We start from the raw sequence: 14478 nt of genomic DNA, 5'->3' as shown, positions 1-14478 counted from the left end.
TTCTCTTGGACCTGGGGAGACATAGGGTGTGAGAGCGTAGGCCCCATTGTAATCCCAGCCACTGGAACTTGGTCTTCGGTGTTAGGCGGGACCTTTTGAAATTTATTTTGGATCCCAGAGACTGAAGATACTGGGTCACTTTGTTTGTCGCTTTGAGACAATCCTCGACGTTGTCTGACCAGATTAGCCAATCGTCCAGATATGCGACGACTTGGACCCCTTGGGTTCGAAGTTCTTGAATGACTGATTCTGCCATTTTCGTGAAGATTCTGGGCGCGAAGTTGAGCCCGAAAGGCAACACTTTGAACGTGTAAGCCTTGTTGCGTAGTCTGAACCCTAGGAATGGGCGGAAATGTCTCGCTATTGGAACATGATAGTAATCATCGGTAAGATCGATGGAGGTGGTGACGGCCCCACGGGGAAGTAAGGTCCGTACCTGCGAGACGGTAAGCATGTGAAACTTGTCGCATTGAATGAACAAGTTTAGCTGGTCAAGCTCGAGGATGACTCTCCGGCTGCCTGAGTCTTTTTTCGGGACTCTGAATAAGCGACCTTGAAACTTCAGATGTTTTGTTTCTTTGATCGCGTTCTTGCGCAATAGATCCTGGGTAAACATGGTCAGATCCGGTGGCGGGAGTTGATGGAATTTGTTCGGTGGAGGAGGCCCTTCTATCCAACTCCACCCCAGGCCCTTGGAAATTATGCTGAAGGCCCAAGGACTGAACCTCCAGAGACCCCTGAACGCATAAAGCCTCCCTCCTACCTGAAGAATCTCAGTAGGTGGAGGGTTTTCCGCCACGGCCTCCACGTGATCCCTTTCCACAGGAGAAATATCTCCCCTTGCCTCTGTTCTGAAAGGATCCTCGTGAACCAAGGCCCCTGCCTCGCTGGTATCCTTGAGAGGAACCCCGGGACTCATAGGCAGGGTTATAAGCCGGTGAGGTGAACGAACTCGAAGCCACTTGGCTTTTAGGGAAGAGAACATATTCCTCTTGGGGCTGAGGCTTGGAGGTGGAGGGTTGGATGGTCTGAGCAACCGGGACCGGCTGGACTACCTGGAGAGGCTGGCGATACTGGGCAGAGTTATAAAGACGTAGCCTTTTCCTGCCCCGGGATTGAACGTTCGACTGTTCGAACTTCCGTTTGGGAGTGAGACCCTAACGGACTTTGAGGCTCTGGTTCACCTTGGCAGCTTCGCTTAACACCGAGTTGACCATGTCCTCCGGGAACAGGTCCGGGCCCCAAGCGCAGGCTTTAATGAGTTTATTCGGCTCATGGCGGATAGTAGCCTCTGATAGAACATGTCTACGGCAACGTCTTCTGGCTACCAAGAAGTCATAGCAATCCGATAACAAGGATTGTAAGGTGGCCTTTGTCATGACCTTAAAATCGTGTTCCCCACCATAGTTGAGGGAAAACATCTCCGCCATCGTCGAGATGTTTAGGCTCCTTCTAAACTTAGACTGGGACTCAAACTCGAGTCGAATTAAGGTTTCAGGAAGTCTTGGAAGACGTTCGCTAAATCGCGTCGACGCACAATCAGCAGATAACTTACCAGAGGTAAATGTTGACTGAATGTTAAGCCAACATTCGTTACCTGATGGGAGCAGAAGAGATGTAGGGTCTGTCTCCCGAAGCTGGGGCAAAGGTTTGTCTTCGGCCACTGCCTGAAGAGCTAAGTCCACCATCTTGGTGACGCCAAGAGTAGGGGTCTGCTCGTCCACAAGAAACATAGTGTATGTGCTCTTGTGGGGAGTCAGCATGGTGTTCGTGCAACCCCACTCATTCAGGGTTCTAACCCAAACAGACTGAGCCTGTTCTTTTGGGAAGGTAACGGTGTCCTTAGGGACCTTAACTAGCCGTGGTCCCTAAGACTTAACTGGTTTGGTGATTTGGAAGACCTGTGAGTCTTTGATAGGGGCTGGCGGGTAGTTTTAACTTTAGGGACAACAGGACGTGGCCTGACATCAGCCACGTTCTTCCTTGAAAACCCCTAAAAGGAAGAGACACAGGGTCTCTTTGGCCTGACACTCTGGGCGAACCCGCCAACCCAGATCTAAAGAGTCGCCAAGGTAGAAGTCAGGGAAGACTGCGAGCTCCAAAAGAGGGTATATCGTTGCTAATGAACAAGGTAACTCCGTTGGGAATGTAAAATAAATAGATCGAGAATAAATGTTTAAACCGATCAATCACAAAGGAAATAAAATGAAAATCCCAAAAGATTATATCCGAAGTTAAAATTATAGATAGTAACAACAGGGGCACCTACAGTGTGTCCCATAGTAGGGTAGTAACCCAAAAAAGATCCGGGTGCTCCGAATTCTTAAAATAGACCGGTATGAAACCGGGATCAAAGGCTATGAAAAAAATTTCGGACTGATATAGTAACCGGGGGAAAAACTTTTCATAAATTAACTGACATTGTTAAAATAATTCCGTAAAAGGTGAAGATTATCAATGAAATAATATTGTCATAGCGAGAAATATACTATCCCGTTGGTACTGGGGAAGTATAGAATAATATAAAGATACATAAGTATCCCATAGCAGGTCAGTAACCTAAAGAGATCCGGTTGCTCCGAATTCTTAAATTAGACCAATATGAAACTGCGTAATAAGTTAAGATTATCAATGAAATAATATTGTCATAGCGAGAGATATACTATCCCGTTGCTACTTGGGAAGTATAGAATGAAATAAAGATACATGAGTATCCCATAATAGGTTAGTAACCTAAAAGGATCCGGGTGTTACAGATTCTTAAAATAGACCGATATGAAACCAGGGCAAAAGGCTATGAGCAAACTCTAGTACTGGTTTAGTAACCGGGGAAAAACTTATAAATAAACTGACATTGTTAAAACAATTCCGTAATAAGTTAAGGTTATCAATGAAATAATATTGTCATAGCTTGAAATACACTATCCCGTCGTTACTTGGGAAGTATAGAATAAAATACAGATACATGAGTATCCCATAATAGGTTAATAACCTAAAAGGATCTGGGTGGACCGGATTCTTAAAATAGACCGATATGAAATCGGGGCAAAAGGCTATGAACAAAATTCAGACCAGTATAGTAACCGGGGAAAAATTTATCAAAAATTAACTGACATTGTTGAAACATAATAAGTTAAGATTATCAATGAAATAATATTGTCATAGCGAGAAAGATACCATCCCGTCATTACCAGGGAGGTATAAAAAGGATGTATAAATAAGGGATTAGATAGTAGTAAATAATAGACCCGGACTGGGAACAGAAATACTTGAAGTGAACTTAAAGTTACATCCTTAATGCATATAATAAAAAACTCCTATTATTATGATCCAATACATTAACATCCGTGAAAATATAGAGTTCCCGTAGGGAAAGTAGGAATCATAAACTGTGTCAGTGTCATCAGATCCGGCAGTATTGTAAGCCCGGAGGTCCCAATGTCTGATGACGGGAGGGTACGGTGGGAGAATGTACCGGGACGAAGGTAATGATTCGTGTAGAATGCTATGATTGTAGGTTAATAATATGTTCTACTACGAACGATAACGGCAGGAGGTACCGTATGATGAGGACACTCCTAACCTATGGATAAGGTCTCATTCTTAATTCCATTAAGCTAAAAGCAAAAGCCATACTAAGAAGGCGTAAAGAAGACTGCCCGATTACATGGATAGGGCACGTGATATAGTCCCCGGCGGTCCCGACCCTCCTCCTCCCCCGACTGATGGCCAATCGAGACGACGGGAGGTGGGGGGGGGACGAGAACCGCCCGGGATGAATGAGACTATGTAGCACCCTGTGAGATAATCTCGGTCCTCAGCAGGGTTGCCAGGTTGGCCTTTTTCCAGGCCCAAAAACCTCAAGGTTGGCCTTTTGAAATTGATTGGCCTTTAATAACATAATGAAAAAAATGGGTCTTAAATACTCTATTTTTGGCCTTTTTTCTAATAACAGGTTGGCCTTTTAAAGCTGTGGATGATTAGAAGTTGGCCTGTTCCCGTTTATAAAACCTGGCAACTCTGGGACTCCTCAGTATGTCGGAATGTTGAGGGAAGACTGAGGAACAAGCATGCTTGGCCCGTATGTCATAGCCAACAACCATTGAGTGAGAGGAGAGACGTGCTCTGGGGGGGATGGGGGGGGGGTTTGTACAGGGGAATCACGTGGACAGGTGGTGGTAGGCAGGGCTACCAACTGGAGATCCCCTCAACACAACATGGAATACCCAAAAATATGATCATAATGGAGTTTGGCAATAAAAACAAAATGAACTGTTTAAAATACTTAAAAGTAAATAATGAAAAAAGCGTAATCACGTAAAAATGGCTAGGCATGCTAAGTTAATAAGGCAAGAGAGGGACTCGAGCGAGTGAGAGGAGGCATGACGTCATCTCGGAAGATGGAAAACAGGGGTACCAACCTTACTACTGAAGCGGGTAGATAGCGAACAGTAACACAAATAAAGAGCTACGCGAGAGTCCCACTCGAACCAAAACGTAAAACTATGTGGAGCGAAAATAAAACTAATAGTCAATATAACATCAAAGTGAAACGCTCCTAGAAAAAATAGCAAAACAGTTCCCGCGGGAACGCTATCCACTATATGCACGAAGGCAGGTATGCCAACATAACTGAGCCTTAATGATACACTAACACTGATACCATAGTATAATAATGATAATGATACGCTATAGTTGCAAGAATATAATCGGTGTAAAGGTAAAATCTCCCAAAAAGTTCGAACGGATAACAATAATGAAAATAGCAACGAACGAACTAGTGAGAAAAGGCAGGACCGTGAAACCATGAACGATTAGAAGGAACGCTAACACTATAAAACACTTCTGAAATAATAAAACAACGGTTACACTGCCCATTCATGCTTAAAACTCATGGATAAAGTACTTAACTTCGATGGAGTAACTTGATTCCACCATCGATGCGTAGAGAAGGAGAAAATAATGCAAAAAAACACCGAGAAAAACAAAACAAACTAAATGTGTCAGGTGCTAAAAAAGGAGTGCTGGACAAGCGTGTGTAGAGTTAGTAGTACTAGTCTGCGTGGCAGGGGAGGTTGAACCGCACCTCACTATTGAGGGATTTTGAAGAGGAGATATCTAAATGGTAAGAGACCTCTGGTCTGTTTCGCCCTAGATTATACCGACACCTATAGGTGAGCGAGCTAGTTCAACCTAGCATTCCTATACATTTTTTTTCTCTGGTAATATTTTAGCAGTTATATTCCTTAGGAATGGTGCTATAGGAGCATTTCACTGGCCGGCACAGGTTGAGCCCAGTAAAATGTTTTGCTCCTATACTGTGTAATTTATAAATATTTTTGAGAAATTATTGTTTCAAAAATGACTAATTTTGTGCTTTTTTATATTGCTTTGACTGCTGATACTAATTTTTCCATTCTATAGACTGACATTACTGTTTTAGCTTCCTATGGGAGCAGGTCCAAGTTTATAGAATATGTAATTTGGATATGAACAATTATCTCAATGTACAGATAGGCCCTTACTAGGAAAATGGACTATCCTCTTAGCCTTAGTAGCCACTAATAGCATGTTGCCCTCTTTAGTCAAAAGGGAGCTGACTGCATCTAGCAGCCCTCCCAGCCAGCAAGTGTTACACTACAGCATGAAAAATTTTGGATTTCTGCTGTTAGTGTCACTTCAGTTAAAGAATAGTTATAGAGTTACATCTTACACTGGTAAAAGAATACTTGTATACTCCTTTAAGATGTATATTTTGAAGCAGTAGAAAAACTGAGTAGTATACAGTTGCTGCCTCCTAACTGGTGGTAAATCAAACCCTAAGAAATTCAGATATTGCTGAGGACAAAGTAATAGATGACTGACTATTCATAGCAGTAATGGAAGGCAATTATAAGGTAAGAAAATCCCAGATTGATACTGGTGGTCCACATTACATTTGCCATCTACTTTTCAGCTAACTCCTTCACGTGAGTATCCCTAGAGTGCACTTATTCCTCTGATGAAGTATTAGATCTTGAGATAGATCCTCACTCGCGTACTTCCCAAACCGCTTTTACACCATTGAAAAAGATCTTGAAGTTGTTCCTTATCCTTCCTTGTACGCATAAACAAGCTTCAGAGTGTACGTACGTGTCTGAGGAAGAGCTAAATCTGGTTGATCCTCATTTTTGTACCTGCACCATTGACGTTTTAAAGATGGAAATGGTGTGTTGACAAGGTAGTTCTTCAGGATTGATTATAATGATGATAATTATCATTTCTCCGAACTTTCGTATTTGTTATTCAAGAGTTTACAAGGTTGTAGATATTTGAAGTTCCCCTGTGACACTGATTGTATTTAATGGTAGGGGGGCATATTTTACATCTTGCAAACTCCCGCTTAAAGCAAAATGTATCTGAAACTTAGAATGATAAACCTTTGTGTTTGCTCATGTACAAAAAGTGAAGTATGTAATGTTATTTCTAAGTTTTTATCCTAAAATATGAAAAGATGTGGCATTTTTGGCTAATAAATTTTTCCCTCATACCAAAAGGTGGTGGGGATTGCAGCCCGAATCTTGCCACTTGAATGAGTCTACTGTGAGCAAAAAGCGCAGAAGGACCACTGACGTAGAATATGGGTACTACCATGATTTCTTGGACGTACTGTAACGCCAGGCTGCTTGGTACATAGTTCATGCTTTCTTGCTATTTAAGATGGGAAAGTACGCCCATTACCAAACATTGCTATTAACCCGTCCAAAACCTATTCTACTAATTGCTAATGGATTAACAAAATAGCAAATTTGCAATATTATAACCATATTTTTGTGTGTGATGTTTATGGTAACATGTCTTAGGTTATCCTTATAATGTCCATTGGAATGTACTCTACTATTAGATCAAAGTACTGTATGCAAGGAAAATATTTCAGTGAAACTACCCAGTATTCATTGTGCTAAATTCTTTGGTTTGCATGCTCAATCAATTTATATATTAGAAACTGAATTATAGAAAGGTTTTCATTAGTTAACCCTAGTAGAGAAAATTAACACCCATTAGGTGGCATAAGTTAAGCCCTTGTTCAATAGCTTACTCATATGTCACATCTATGGTGAGAAATATGTGGATATCCAGGGAGACCTAATAGTTAGTTCCCTCTTGGATTTTTTCTTTTTATTGGTAGGTATGTGAATTTGGGTGAATAAATCGGATTTGTAAGCACTTAGGGCTTGATGCCCTAACTGTCCTTTTTACTCAAAAAGTTTTGATATTCTCTTACTGAAAAAAAATTACATGAACTTGAATAATTTGTCAGATTCTATCCCAGTAATTGTTAACCCAGGTCCCACTAGCATAATTATTTAGTTAATGTTCTAAGTAAATACTTTCAATTATCAGCTGCGATTTCTCCCTGTTGCTTACATTTGCTCTCTTTCCATGTTATTTGCATTTATAAGAACAACAATACAGGATTTAAGTTGATCTTTAGCATTACTTAGCAATAATTTTAACATAGTATTGACAATTCCTCTAATTTATCTGGGTAGCAAAGGGTTCCACTCACTTGGCTTTACTTACTGCATAGCAATATGTTGATCTGTTACCAATTATGGAAATTAGGATATAGAATATTTTCAACAATCATTTGGATGCCATAACCTTTGGTTTATCTTCAAGTTAAATTGGTTAAATTTAGAGATCTTTTCAATCCAAATGGACAGCATCAAATTTATTTAGTTGCTTAGGAGTGAGATCATAGATTTACCTCTTGTTATTAGTGTTCAGATTCACTTATGGTACTAATGCTGATGTAGTATAGAAGTGCATATACTTTGGACGTATTTTCAGTTAGGTTGTAGCAGTCATAATTTCAAGTTTATAGTGAATTTCTATAACTATTTTTTATAAATAAAACATTTGAAAATAGATTAATTTGCACTGGATATTATTTCCCTTACTTTTAACAAGCATTTTTTTCTCGTTTTATTCCTCCTCCTTGCTGTATAGGTACTTGTTCTGTTATATATTTTTTATGTGTAGGCCATTAAGCTAAATACAGTATACAGTTTTCTTGACAATTACACTTTCAAACTAGCTTACGTAATCAATAAAGAATAAATGAAAATAAATATTGCACCATCATATTAAGATTAGCTAGAAGTCAGATGAAAGAAAACCTTGTAAGGTAGAACAGCTGGCATGATGGGGCTGACTTCAGGTGGAAGAGCATGTTACTGACTGAAGGTGGAAAAGGAAGGGAATGGTGTTGGAGAAACAGGTTTATTAGTATTAGGAGACAGAGACCAGGATACTAAATTAGTATCACTGGTTGTTGATGGAACAGAATCAGTAGGAATTTTTTCTACCCACTTTAAAATGTATCCTGTTATGTCTGGATGGTAGATCTTTTCCTTATACATAATTTGCTAGCACTGGAGTACATTATGAATGGTTACTGCAACCTTTGGGAACTGTTCAATGTTTGGGTCCTATAATTGGAGCTTTGGCAGAGCCTCCTTATTAGGGCAAATTATTTTTTGTCTTAAATTCCATATTAGGTTTTTCTACACTTATGCTTCTACTTCGCCTTTTTTTCTGTTTTGAACTTCCAGGTTGGGTTCCTTGAGGTTTTCATATTCTAGCTCCTCATAATGAACTTTAAGCAGCACAACAACACAGGCATACTTCCATAAATTCATATCACATAAAGTTGATACTCTTGATAACCTTGTGAATACTTAGTCTTCAAAACTGTCATGTTATGGCTCCATTTTCAATCGCTTTCACTGCCTGATGTAAAGTGCTAAGTAAATATTATTTTAAACTTCGCTACTACTCGCTTGTCCATAGGCTGAATAAATGACATAGTGTTTGAGGGTAGAACAACAATCTTAATATTTGGATGCAAGTTATTCATGAAGGGTTTGGAGGCTGGGGCATTGTACAGTAGCAAAAGATGTGCAATGGAATATCTCTCTCAAGGCAATATATTTGTACCTCCAGGGGGAAATGATGGAAATAACAGTTTTGGAAAATGGAAACTGTAAGTAAGGTGTCAGTAATACTTCAATTCAAAACAGGAAGGGAGGCCTTCACTATGAAATCTTGAGTACTCTGCAAGGTACAAAAACAGATATTTGAGTTTCAAAATCCCAGAGGCATTTCCTCCAAGTAGCAGAGTTAGCTTATATTTTGCTACTTTAAAGCTAGGCATTGATTTTTCTTCCATGAAAATACATGATTTGCCCAGCATCCAATTCCAATACAATTCAGCTCAATCAATATTAAATATCTGCTCAGGTAAAAACTTGTTGTTTTTTATATTTTACATGTGCATGTAATCAGCACTCTGTACCTCACCATCCATTTATGTTGTCGAAATTTGTTCAAACTTAAAAACTATGGATGGCAATAAAGGAATGTGGCGGGATGTCACAAGAACAACCCTCATACCCATGAATCACTCTTAACTGACAAATTTCTCCTCAATGTAAACTTTCCACTTACGTTATCAGCAGTGGAACTCTTGGACAAAAAGTACATAAAAACAAAACGTAACCTTAAAACTATATTTGTTAAAACTAAAACAGTCACTTAATACTAAAAATCACCAACTATATTCCATAACTTAAAGAATAATCACACCTTAGTACTACAATCTTAACCTACTGTAAATGGAAAACACATTCAAATAACCCCATGAAAAACACAAAACTTGAAACTAAAATTCACATGAACCACCAATATAAACATAAATATTATATAGAGTGGTTACCTTCATCCACACAAGGGCCAACAGTCGTTTATAGCCCAAAACCACAACTCTGTAGCAACCGAGACACTAACAAATATCAATACACAACTGCTTTAATTGATTTGGGTCATGAGTGTTATCATTATCCTCATCATCAATAACCCAAACAAATTCCTTCAACCGGACTGGATCGTTATGGCATCGATATCATCCAGATCTACAGACCAATCCAATTAGGTCCTTAAAAACAGTCTAGGTCAGCAACAATTTATCAGCATTCAAAACTCTAATTTGATCTCTCCAAAGGAGGAATTACGGCCTGCAACATAAAAAAAGAAAAACGCTTACGAACACTCCTAGCTAACTAAACTATCGCACTATAATAAAAAATAAATAATAAACTTTCTATTATTCAGAATCAGTCCTAGCAAAGATAAATAAAACTGTACTTACTTTGAAAATTAATAATCACTTCCACGCTGGTCAAAATAATATAAAATAAACCCAGCATTCAAATCACATCTGCCTCTTGCTGCAGTCAAATCAAAAAGAACATTCGCCCAAGACATTCACCACTGTCTTAAGCTAGCTAAAAAACGTAAACAAACTACCTCATTTATACCAACAGTCTTTCTCACAACAACCAATCATTACAATCTCTCTCTCTCTCTCTCTCTCTCTCTCTCTCTCTCTCTCTCTCTCTCTCTCTCTCTCTCTCTCTCTCTGTGGATTTGGCAAACAACAAAAATTAAAAATTAAACGAAAATTAATCCTACACAGGATACATTAATCTTTGATGCTTTGCCAAATTTGGGTTTCACTGTCTTCATAAAGGCTTTTAGCTTTTTCTTGGATAAGCATCAAGCGTAGAGGTACTGCATTATGCACTGATGCTGATCTTTGATCTAAATGCTAAGAATTTTTCCATCTCAATAACTTTACCTCTCTTCCTAGATATGATAATTGACTGTATCAGCACAGAATTCTTCACATGCTCCCTTATTTTCTCTTTGATCCTAGCTATTGTACTGATGGTGAACTTGTCTATTTTAAAGAAACAAGCAGTGTTGACAATCTTACCTTTTTCCTGTCTCCTATTATTTTGATTTTTTCCATTGTTATTGCCAACCATTCCTTTGCAACAGCAGAGATATTATCAGTACTTTTGAACTTACCATCATATATCTAGATTGAGAATTTTATAATTTCTACAAAAAGGAAAAATCGCTTAACATTGATCACGTGAATACACAGGTAACCGCTTTTTGAGGTACTGAATATAACTGAAGCAAATATCAACCTTTCTGGGATAATGTTCAACATACCAAGCCCAGTCTTGAATTAACCTACCACTTAGTCACGTGATTTGAGATTCATTCTGGAATTTTAATTTATAGTTAGCCCTCCGTGGGTACGACTAAGCTCCCATGCTAAGCCTCGACCACTGACCAGATTAACACCTGAATAGACACCCATCACTGCACATCAATATTATTATTATTATTATTACTTGCTAAGCTAAAACCCTAGTTGGAAAAGCAGTATGCTATAAGCCCAGGGGCCCCAACAGGGAAAATAGCTCAGTGAGGAAAGGAAAAAAAATATTTTAAGAAGAGTAACAACAATAAATATCTCCTATACAAACTATAAAAACTTTAACAAAACAAGAAGAAGAGAAATAAGATAGGATAGTATGCTCGAGTGTACCCTCAAGCAAGAGAACTCTAACCCAAGACAGTGGAAGACCATGGTACAGAGGTTGTGGCACTGCCCAAGACTAGAGAACAATGGTTTGATTTTGGAGTGTCCTTCTCCTAGAAGAGCTGCTTACCATACTAAAGAGTCTCTTCTACCCTTACCAAGAGGAAAGTGGCCACTGAACAATTACAGTGCAATAACCCCTTGAGTGAAGAAGAATTTTTTGGTAATCTGTGTTGTCAGGTGTATGAAGACAGAGGAGAATATGTAAAGAATATGCCAGACTATTCAGTGTGTGTGTAGGCAAAGGAAAAATGAACCGTAACTAGAGAGAAGGATCCAATGTAGTACTGTCTGGCCAGTCAAAAGACACCGTAACTCTCCAGTGGTAGTATCTCAATACTTGATCATGACATATAATTTTATTCTCTCTCACTCTATCCAAAACAAAGAGAGAAAGGTTATGGAATATAATTTTTCTTATTATAAGTTTGATTTGTTTCCTTTCTCAAAATAGTGTGACTCTAGATGATTGAATGATAAAAAGTTGAAATTTATAAAATATCCTATTATCTGATGATTCTATTATTTTAAATGGTAAAATTTTTATTTACTTTTTTAGAAGAAACCTTTTCAGATATATTATGAAAGAATAAGTTTAGATACATTCAACTCTACTCACCATTTTTTTATTTGAGTATGAAATATTGGCTCTAAAATCAGTTATCTCACAGTGAAGGATGTGTTTCCTTTGGCTCTGGGAGACTGGATATTAATCCTTCTCTCGGAAAGTCTATTTTTTCTTTTTTTATTCAGTCTCGTTTAGTGAATATTTGTGCATAATTGTCTAAATTGGTACCAAATGGTCAACTGAGTTTAATTGAATACAGATAAAGAGTTTGTTTTTACTAATTTTGCACAAAGTATCTGTACAAGTCTGTACGTGTGCCATTCTTATTTTGTAGACTTTGTGTACTGTCTTGAATAATTTATTTTAAATATTTATGAGTATATGTTTTAAGCAACCTTTGTTTGTGGAAACAGTACAAGGAATATATACATGTTTGTTGGGTTCATGATTATGAAAATTTATTTTCTACTGTTTCATAAGTATTTCTATAAAACTTGTGTTCACAGTACATCTCTCTTGAAGCTTGCATTATTATCAATGTTTACATAAAACTAAAACATTCCTGTTTTCCTTCCTTGTAATAGCCTTACCCTTCAAGTGAAGTATTGAAACAATCTAACAGTTAATGACAATCAACTTGCTTGAGTACACTACAATTCTTGTGTCATTTCAGTTTTCTTGTCACGCTTGGGTGTCATAGAACATTGTTTGCCCGGCTCCAGCTTGTGGTTTTTGTTTGTTTTTGGTTATTACTGGATCAGGGGGGGTTGTCGTCTTCTGGAATTGCTGGTAATGTCTCCAAGGGAGTTACTGCTGGAGTATCATGATCCTTATTCTTTTTCGGTCTGGTACCAGTTAAGATTTCCAGACTTGAAAGGAAATTGATGTTTAGTTCTGGGGAAAATTTAGAGAAGGCTAGGCTAGTTTCATAAGCTCTATTTTTTTTTAATATAAGGCTTGTGAGTCTTCAGGTAAAGGCTTTGCAGGGATTCTAATCTAACTGCTCTGATACAAACCCTAGGCTAAGTCAAGATTTAAAGGATTAAAGGTTGCTCATGAATGCCAGAAGCAAGAAACAAGTATGTGTCTTACAGAGAGACCATATACACTTGATCAGGGCCTAAGCCCTATCTCCATCAAATTAAGACCAGAGAGGGTCAGGCAATACTTGCTGATCCCTCACAAGAGAATATCTTGATGTAATCATTTGGCTTCGACACAGAATATGATGATATTCTGTGATGAAGCCTTGTTGATGGGCAAGAGTGCTTGTAAGCTGGGGAAATAATTATTCCTCAGTTTGACTTTAAATTTCTCATATTTTTTTATTACTTGTTATTAATTTAACATCCTTTATAATTTATCAACTGTCTCCCACATTGTTGTACCTCCAGATGCTGAAGCCTTGACGAGGATGGGGGACTTAGGGACTGGCAGCTGGGTTCTGATGTTCGGTGGGGACTGCTTTCCCATTGGACCTTGGTGCTCAGTTCTTGATTCAACTAAATTAGTCAGCACTTTCTCTTTCCATTTTGATTATTTAATTTTTTTCTCCCATCTCTTCTTCTTGGGCATGAACTTGTTGATGACTTTGGTTTGTGTTTGATTATGGTTTGGGTGCCTCTTTGGATTTGGCGCAGAGTGGGATGGAGGGCATGCCATCTCGACCTGTAGACCTCGAGTACCTGATGTGTCCGAGTGAGGGCAAAGTTTTGTATTGTACCCTACCCTCAGTGCTGGGTCTGATTTCGACGAACTTCATGACACCTCAAGTACTGAGGGCAGGGTGTATATCTGGATATGGCCCCTACGGCAGCCTTAATTTGAGGGATGACCCTGTCCTCTTAAGTGTGGTTCCTTGTTTGGTGGGAGTAATATTTAGTTAAAATAAGTTTTTCAATATTAAACTTAGCCGGTGATTATATAAGCTGCAACTCTGTTGCTCGACAGAAAACTCTACGTTAAAAATCTGCCAGCGATCGCTATGCAGGTAGGGGGTGTACATCAACAGCGCCATCTGTCGGGCAGGTACTCAGTACTCAATGTAAACACAGAACTCAATTTTCTCTCTGTTGGGCTACCGGCAAGACCTACTAATTCGCTGTTGCTAACTGGATTTGTTTTCACAACTATTTGGTGAAGTACACTATTCTAGTTTTGAGCTTTCGCTATGCAGGTGTTTTATCTTCATCTCAAAACTTGAACTCGTTTTGGATAGATTTAATTATGGTGACAAAGAGAGTATGGACTTTCTTTCACTTTTAAATGGCCGACCCTTCCCTTAGACGGAAGTGTGTTTAGGTTTTTTAGTAATTATCTTATCACGTTATAGATCTATATATTTTATATCTCTCCGCCTTTATTAGGCCTCTTCGATTAACTTTCCATTTATTATAAACATATAAAAATA

At 38.6% G+C, this 14478-nt stretch overlaps 1 protein-coding gene across 2 annotated transcripts in view; it reads left to right on the top strand.

Annotated features, from left to right (window-relative positions):
* The window catches only part of Smyd5 (SET and MYND domain containing, class 5), a 340355-nt gene that overhangs the window by 187392 nt on the left and 138485 nt on the right, over nt 1–14478 (top strand). Inside the window, exon 5 of one of the 2 annotated variants that reach the window (XM_068360042.1) lies at nt 6537–6623. The exons of the other annotated variant lie outside the window; for it this stretch is intronic. Within the exon in view, the coding sequence (XP_068216143.1) occupies nt 6537–6623 (87 nt within the window). The remainder of the gene's footprint in view (nt 1–6536; nt 6624–14478) is intronic. 2 annotated transcript variants of the gene reach the window in all.

The sequence above is a fragment of the Palaemon carinicauda genome, chromosome 36, assembly GCF_036898095.1.
Source record: "Palaemon carinicauda isolate YSFRI2023 chromosome 36, ASM3689809v2, whole genome shotgun sequence".
Lineage (NCBI taxonomy): Eukaryota > Metazoa > Arthropoda > Malacostraca > Decapoda > Palaemonidae > Palaemon > Palaemon carinicauda.
Note: the sequence above shows the minus strand (reverse complement) of the source record. Positions and strands in the feature narration are given on the sequence as shown.